An 8,172-nucleotide genomic window follows, 5' to 3' on the forward strand; every position below is an offset into this window, starting at 1 on the left:
TCTTTTTTCTTTCCAAAGCTTCCCCCACCTCTTATGTGAGCTATAACATGTACAATTCAACAAACACATCTATTAGGGTAATGCAAGTGGATTCACTTTTCTGATGAACTTCCCCCTGCTATAGCAAAATGTTATGCATCAAATGAACATCAAAGCACAGAAAATGTTGACATACATGGAACACAATCGTCAAAAAAGTGGTGGAAAAGTCGGACAATATCGGCACAAAGAGAACACTATTCCCATGATGAAGCATGGTGGAGGCAGTATCAAGCATCGTGGTTGCTCTTCTTCAGTGCGGACATTTGAGTATTATAGTCTCCTTTCAGTCACTACTACCAGCTTATTAAAAGGTCATTGACTTAGCCTAACACGAAGAAGAAGCATTGCTGTGCATTTGTCATTAGAGAACGTAAAAGTACCTCACACCGTGTTGTTGGAAAAATGTGGAGAGAAAGAAAAGGGACCCGGACATCATAAAGTCCTTTTTGGATTGCATTGCTAAATTAAAAGAGGCTCATGAACAGTTTCACAGTGGCTGAATGCAACAACTTTTAGGTATGTGGTTATTAGTCACAGGCAGAGGGTATGATCAGTTGTATTGCATCTTCAACCTGAAAAAGACCAGAAAATTGGCTAATAACATCAGCTAATTTCTATTAATGCCCCCCCCATAAGATACGGCATTTAAATTCTCACTGCAAGAATTCCCGTCTAAAAAAGACCTGCAGACCTTCGTCAAGCATGTTCCAGATGATGAATGAAGACCATGAAGACCAGAAAATTGGCTAATAACATCAGCTAATTTCTATTAACGCCCCCCCCCCCCCATAAGATACGGCATTTAAATTCTCAGTGCAAGAATTCCCGTCTAAAAAGACCTGCAGACCTTCGTCAAGCATGTTCCAGATGATGAATGAAGACCAGGCAGGATGGATATGTATCCATGTGTTGAATGGCTGCACACTAACTACAACGCAGTTGTTTTATTGTGCACTGGGAATTTCAATGTGGGAAAATGTGAAGGAAATACCTGGGATGGCCTCAGAACAAATGATATGTGGTCATTTGATGTAGTTTACATTATCTGAATGTTTAGTGGAATGGTGATTCGTGTGTTTTGGGCGGTAAAATACATATTTGTGTTGCTTTAAAATAATTGCAGCTTTTGAGCTGGTATGCATGTGTATTTTTAGCACGTAACTAGATATTCCACTGACACAAGTTAAAATGTCAGGTCAAAAGTGCCGCACATATAAATGCACGTCTAGAAAACAGTGTAAACGTATTTAAACACCCCCCCTCCCCGCACACGACGATACACCCAACAGGCTTACATGTTCTGTAACGTCAACATGGGCTGCGCGTAAGAATATTCACACAAGCACGTCAGCTTCCGCGTAAGTGTAAACTCGCGCTTAATTGAATTGATAATAATAAATATGGGTACACATGTACAGGGTAAAATCGCGTCGGTCGGCGCCTCGCTGGTAAACTTCTTATTCTACTCAGGGCTACGTAATAAAGTAAGAATTTTCCTGGTGGTTTTCTTTGTGTCATTCCCTAACGGATGTGTTCTTTGTCCAGTGAAAATGCGCGAACGGCCCCCGAACGGCCAATCGGCGTCGAGCTTGTTGTGCGGGGGGCGGGCACTGCACGCCAACACGGTAGTGTGTTTTTCTTTATAATCTCACAGCGGCGTCGCGACGATTCGAGTGTGTTCGAGTTGGAAGAAATGCCGGAGTTGTGAAAAGAAATAAAGGCCAGAATTGCCGAAAGTACATGTTTGGAAGCATCTTATGTCCTGCATTTCGTCGCAATAACACCCGGGGACGTTTTAAAGCTTTGAATATAGGTATTTCGTGAGCGATTATGGAGGATAAAAAAGAAGAAGGGGAAGCGGAGATCCAGGAACACGGACCCGAACATTGGTTCTCAAAATGGGAGCGGCAGTGCTTGGCCGAAGCCGAGCAAGGCGAACCCACCGAGGAAGAGGCTGACCAAAACCAGGAGAAATTATGGCATCTTTTCCAGAATTCCGCCACTGCGGTCGCTCAACTTTACAAAGGTCGGAATCGACGCACTATCGATATCGCGTCTTCACCAAGCCCGGGAGGTTAGCTTTAGCCAGCCCAGCTATCGTTACCGTATGTTCAGCAGTACGACATACCTGTGGCTAACAGGCTAGCTTCGGTGTACAGAACTACCCAGCGCGTTTAGTTGGATAGCCGGACCGCCGACTCAGTTGATGAGGGAGACCAAAGTTTGTCTGCCGGTGGATTTGGGCCACTAGTGAGAACATTTATTAATATTATTTTTACTACCGAAACCGCATTGAACTAACCATGCTCCTCCCGGTTTAGTTTAACCGGGCGTTACTAGCAGACCGGCTAGCGCAGCCAGACGAGGAATCCGGGCGGTCAGCCAGGCAAGCTAACAAGACGATTGCCGGATAAAGTTAAGCTTGTGGATAAATGGGTGTATTGATTTGCTACGCCCGCATCGAACAAGTCCACGTACGCAGTCCTGGTCTTCGTAAAAAAAATGCCCGTAAATGTACAACCTGCGATGGTACAAATATGTGTGTGGTTTTTTTTTTTTTTTTTAAACACTGTCTTAGGCGCGACAGGATTCGGGATCCAGCTACCAGTTTTATTCATTCCGGCATTTATTATTCGGCCGGCCGTTAACTGTGGCTAGTGAAACAAAATGGCGATGGAAACAATAATTATTGCAACGCGAAAATACCCAGACTTAACCTGCGGGCGACTGACGTCTGCTCCCAGTCCCCGGGCGCACGCAAAACGACGTTCCGCGTAATAACGGAGTTTTCCCACTTCAGCTAGTGGCCCGATCGTCGATGTTTGTTGTGCCCTTTTTTTTTAGTGATTTCCGATGTTTAAACCAGCCGGTTTCGCCTTTAAAAATTAAACAAAATGGCGAAGTCTTTTGTGGCCCTTGCCAGCCTCCCATCTTGTTTTTCGCAAATTTAATGGTTCTGTTTAGTGGCTTCGACCGTAAGAAAACGTGTCTGGCGGTGTGAAGGTTGCGTGGTTGTGTTCCATCACTCTTAACGTAACCTTGAAACTAGTTAGCCGACTTTAGCTGACAGCTAACGTCGCGCTCGGAAGTGTCGCCCGTCGGATTGTAATTCCAGAAATTCAAACAGCAGCTTTAAACCGGGCGTCTCATATACACGCTCGTCGAGGGAACCGGGGTCCGGCGGCGTACTTTGTTTATGTAGATCTGTGTAACGCAGGGCCGAATTCAAGTAGACAGGTTGGTTCTTCATATTCTTAGACAAGTCAGTCCTCCAAAGGGTTTAAAAAAAAAAAAAAAAAAGTATATTTAAAAAAAAAATATATATATATATCGATCTGTCTAGCGTGTTTTTTTTTTTCTTCTTGCTTTCTTTCTAAACCTACTGATTTATTGCTGTGTTTCTGGTAGTGCTCTCATCTCATCTCTGTTTCCTCAATGTTTGCAGATCGAGTTTGCCATCAGCAGGGACTGTCTCTCTGGGTTCCCTTTCAAAATGCTGCAACAGCTGTTACCAATCTCTATAAAGGTGTTTATTCTGCCCTTCCTCATTTCACCTCACTATACAGCAAAGCCGTATAATGGCCGCAACCGTATACGCATTACTACTTTCAGTATTTGCGCCTTTTAGTATATCTGGATTTTTGTTTCAGTATAATAGCAGATGCATTAATGGGGCTCAGTACATTTTCTTTTCTAGGTTCATTTAAAGTTTTGTGTTTGTGAACTGGGAAGCCCTAAAAGTACTATTTTAGTTCAATGGACAATTAAAAAAAAAAAAAAAAAGTGACAATTTATGAACCCATTTACTCAAAGTATATGATATTTAAGTTTGAGAATAGCTGTGGTTGAATAGTTTACTTTCATTATTAATTGCATCTTTAGACATTTAACTGTAAATTTATGTCTTTATGTTTGTCTCTCTAACAGAAAGTGTTGATGCACATCACAGAAGTTATGACCTAGGGATTCAGATTGGCTATCAGCGACGTAATAAGGATGTTCTTGCTTGGGTTAAAAAGCGAAGGAGAACAATTCGCCGAGAGGATTTGATTAGTTTCCTATGTGGAAAAGCACCACCACCAAGGACTTCCAGATCTGCACCCAGACTGACTGTCATGTCCCCTAATCGGGCTGCTTCCACAGAAACGGTCTCTTCTGTCGAGGCAGATTTACAGCCCTTCCGTGAAGCCATAGCACTGCATGGTAAATATTTTTAATTCGGTTATTTAAGATGATTGTCTCTTGAGAAATAAACCTGCTTTGAATTGAATTGCCTTTTTACTATTGTATGTGTTAAACATAGGGAAATACTTAAGCTATTTTCTGGATCAAATAAAAGTGGTATTAATTTAATTTTGTTCAGAACAGATAGATTTACATTTTATGTTATGCTCAAGTGTTCCAAATCCTCCAATAAATAACCTGTTGGAACAATATAGAGTAATGTTAATTAATAGTTATTAATTACAATGTAGCCTGAGTCCATTGTGGGTGTGGCTGGCTGGGGGCTCTGATGAACTTTGTTGGGCCTCAGTAGCGCACAGCATTGGTTCATGTTTCTGCGGCAAAAACAGACCGATCAAAAATGTTTACAGACTTATTTCTTTTTATATAATTTTTCATATCTTGCATGTTATGTGTTTATTGAAAAATTTAAATGCATTCATCGGACCTTCATTAAGTTGACCTTATTTAATAAATAACATTTGGGGAAAAATCTACAAGTTAGAAGATTCCTTTTACGCCTATGTTATTGCGGCTTGAACTAGTAAATCACTCTTTGGCTCTGTTTGGCCTGACCATTCCAGTTGTGTTAATTGGAATGCTAAATAGTATTTTACTATATAATGGTAAATATTTTAAAGTAATGTTTTTTGCTCTGTTTTATCTGAATAATGTATGCGTTTCAATAACGTTAATCCTAAAAGTTTTTTAATTACATATTTTAGTTCCTTCTCATACAAGTAGGAATTTGTCTTCATGGGAGTCTGGCAAGCCGCCATTGTTCCTACTGCAGCTTGCAACCGTAGGGCCAATTTTAATGCTTTGTTTTGAAGTGGGCGCTTGAATCCAGTTCCTGCTAGCAGTATGACTCTTGTGCTGGGTACAAGGGGGACATGGAAGGGGAAATTCAGCTGATTGCAATTGCAAACTAACTTCTAAATTATCCAATGTTTCATTAGTAGGTTAACATTTACGTCTCATTTTTTTGTAGGCCTCAGTGGAGCAATGGCAAGTATAAGTGTCCGTTCCAGCACTCCTGGCTCCCCCACCCATGTCAGCACTAGCTCGAACACAGGCCGCAGGAGAAATGGACTTCATGATGTGGACTTGAACACTTTCATTTCAGAAGAGATGGCGCTCCACCTGGACAACGGAGCCACCAGGAAGAGGACCTCTGCCCAGTGTTCTGACGTCATCACAGACTCCCCCACCCATAAACGCAACCGAATGATCTGAGCCTGACCAGCTCCCACTGATACATTGTGCTGCTTGAAATAAAAAGCCACTTAATCCTCAACACTTTTGTCCCCACCACACACCCGTACAGGAAACGAGGGCTGGTGAAACATCTCATGTTAGAAAATTCAACAATGATTGCCATAAGTTCGTCCACTGTTTCCATCTTGACTCAGTGGACTCGTTTATTAAGTACTAACGCGATCGCTATTTAAGTTTAGTTTTTGATTTTGGTGTTTATGCTGCCGAAATTAATTGTATAGGAAAGGAAAGTAGTTTATGTTCATAACTGGCTATTAAGTACCAGTATCCGCTGTTAATTCTTCTGCAGTAATGCCAGTTAATCATGGAATGTTCGTTTCAGCTACTTTATCCTCATCTTGTTTCCTATCCCCCTTTCCATCTTTTAGTATATCTAGCTTTTTGATTCAGTATAATGGCAGATGCATTTATGGGGCTCAGTACTTCTTTTCTAGTCTCATTTAATGGTCCGACAAAGTTTTGTGTTTGTGAACCGGGAAGACAGTTGCAATGGTCTTGCACAGCATAAGTGAAACAGCTAAAAAGCCCTAAAAGTACTATTTTAGTCCAATTGGAAAAAAAAAAATCTAAAATTCCACTGTATGAAACCAGTTACTCCAAAAGTATATGATAGTTAACAGTCTGGGAATGGCTGTGGTTGAATAATAGCCTGTATTTCGGTGTTGGGGGGGACAGGGGATCGCTCATTTTTGCACTTGTAACGCGAAAGGGCACCATTCTGAGGAGCTGGAGTTAAGAGGCGTCGTCTCAAATCTTAGTAATCGATTCAACATGCTCTTTCATATATGTTCAAGCAACATTTTTTTCTGAAAATGAGGAAACACTTAATAAGTCAATTTTTCTACAAAAAAAATAGGCTTATGTCATTAATGCTTTTTTTTTGTTGCTGAAGTGGGTCTGTGACAAAAATAGCTTTACTGATCTGAGAAATAGGTTTTAAAACCCAGCCCTAGTGTAACTTTTTTAGCCATGTCTTTCCCACCAGAGAAGTGTCCAAAATGCAAGTTCATAATTAGCATTTACACGTACACTTTCTTTCAGCCTGTTGGCTGTGTGCGGACACAACCAGGGACAATTATGTAGACATGTCACTTTATTTTGTTTGGGCTTGCATTTTTACTTTAAAGGAATAAAACAAAAAAAAAATCAACTAATCTAAAAAAAAAAAAAGTTAAATGTATCGATCAATTGAAATGTTATTTAACAGATTATATGGCAAACCATTATAGTTGATGTCTAACCACTGAACCTAGGGACGGCAACGTGATCTCTTGAGTAAAAGCTGTTTGCCGCACTGTTCATGTCCATCACCGAGTGAGGTTGAGATGAACATTGTGTTTTGGGGAAAAGCATTGTATAATGTTGCCATGTAACAGGTTTCCCTTTTATAAGAGAAACAATAATGTATGGGCTTAAGTTATTAAAGACTTTTCAAATATGCAGAGCCAATGTCGTTTCTTGTGTGTATATATTTTTAGAACATTTTTGTGACAATTTACAGCAATCCCATGCAAATGAAACAAATAAACTTTTGTATTATCAAGTTGTGCATGTTCCCGCTGACTGACTGTATGTTTTACGGAAGAGATGAGTGAATACATCACACTATATCCCAGAACTAGTGTTAAAACAGTAACAAATTCTGCATGGGTGCTGTGAAGAAATTCCTTCAGCTTCCCACAAGATGGCACTACTGGGTTGGGGCCGTAAAGGTCACGCCTTTCAATTCACTGATATTCGTGGCTATTTGTAATGACAATACCTACACTTGGGTTCTGTTCAGACTATAGCGTTTCCCAATGCTACATCTGTCTTCGTACAAAACATTTAAAGCCTTGAATACATACCCACAATCAGGCCAGGATCCTTTAATTGCTAAATGAACATTTGTGGTAGATGGTAGACAAGATGACGCACTGCTGTAGTGTCCATCTAACCATCCATCCATTTTCAAAACACTTTTTGGCTTCCTGCTCATTATTTCCGGCCTGTTTTCTATTGCTCTAACATGAGGATTCATTCTAGCATCAGTCACACAATCTCACAGTCAAGCATATAAAAAAATTTGCCTGTGAATGAAAAAAGCGAACTAAAAATCTCTGCTCAGAATGCAACGGTTATCAAACCACGCAGTCCACATTTCCATGCGTGAGATTTGTTGAGATTTTACTTCATTATGATCTTTTATGTTTTCTCCCAAATTTAGGCAATAAACAGCAATGGCAATATAATTACAATTACAATATGTAATGTTAGTTAGTTTGGTCTGGTAGTTTATGTATATATTCATCAATTAAATGTTTTATCAACTATAACAACGTAGTCATGTTACTCATTGTACTCTGATTATTGTAAAATAAAAAAATGTAAAAGATATATATGCACGATGCTAATTGGAAACTGGAGGTTTGTCCTTAAACATCTCATTAAAAGCTTCTTGACACATTCCTTCGAAAAAGAAAGAAATGGGCTGGAGGATGACATGCCACATTAATGTTGAACCCCTCTCCTAATGACGAAGTTTCCATGGCAACTCCCTCCAGAAAATTACCCCGTCACGTCGCTCCTGACCAGAGGACTCGGCGAGGATGAGGTGCGTGGTGACGTCACCAGGCGGCGTGGGGATTC

General features: G+C 40.5%; 1 protein-coding gene across 2 annotated transcripts; it reads left to right on the top strand.

The window, feature by feature from the left end:
• The first annotated feature begins 1,669 nt into the window (after positions 1–1,669).
• On the top strand, positions 1,670–6,988 carry LOC114794207 (UPF0472 protein C16orf72 homolog). Of its 2 annotated transcripts, none has more exons than XM_028986618.1 (4): positions 1,670–2,116; positions 3,488–3,568; positions 3,970–4,245; positions 5,258–6,988. In XM_028986618.1, the coding sequence occupies exons 1-4, from the start codon at positions 1,873–1,875 to the stop codon at positions 5,500–5,502; spliced, it is 846 nt and encodes a 281-aa protein (XP_028842451.1). In that variant the 5' UTR covers positions 1,670–1,872; the 3' UTR covers positions 5,503–6,988. The 2 variants fall into 2 exon arrangements, with proteins under 2 accessions (XP_028842451.1, XP_028842452.1); XM_028986619.1 differs by having other exon boundaries at positions 1,670–2,068.
• Positions 6,989–8,172: the final 1,184 nt, after the last annotated feature.

The sequence above is a fragment of the Denticeps clupeoides genome, chromosome 7 (genome assembly GCF_900700375.1).
Source record: "Denticeps clupeoides chromosome 7, fDenClu1.1, whole genome shotgun sequence".
NCBI lineage: Eukaryota > Metazoa > Chordata > Actinopteri > Clupeiformes > Denticipitidae > Denticeps > Denticeps clupeoides.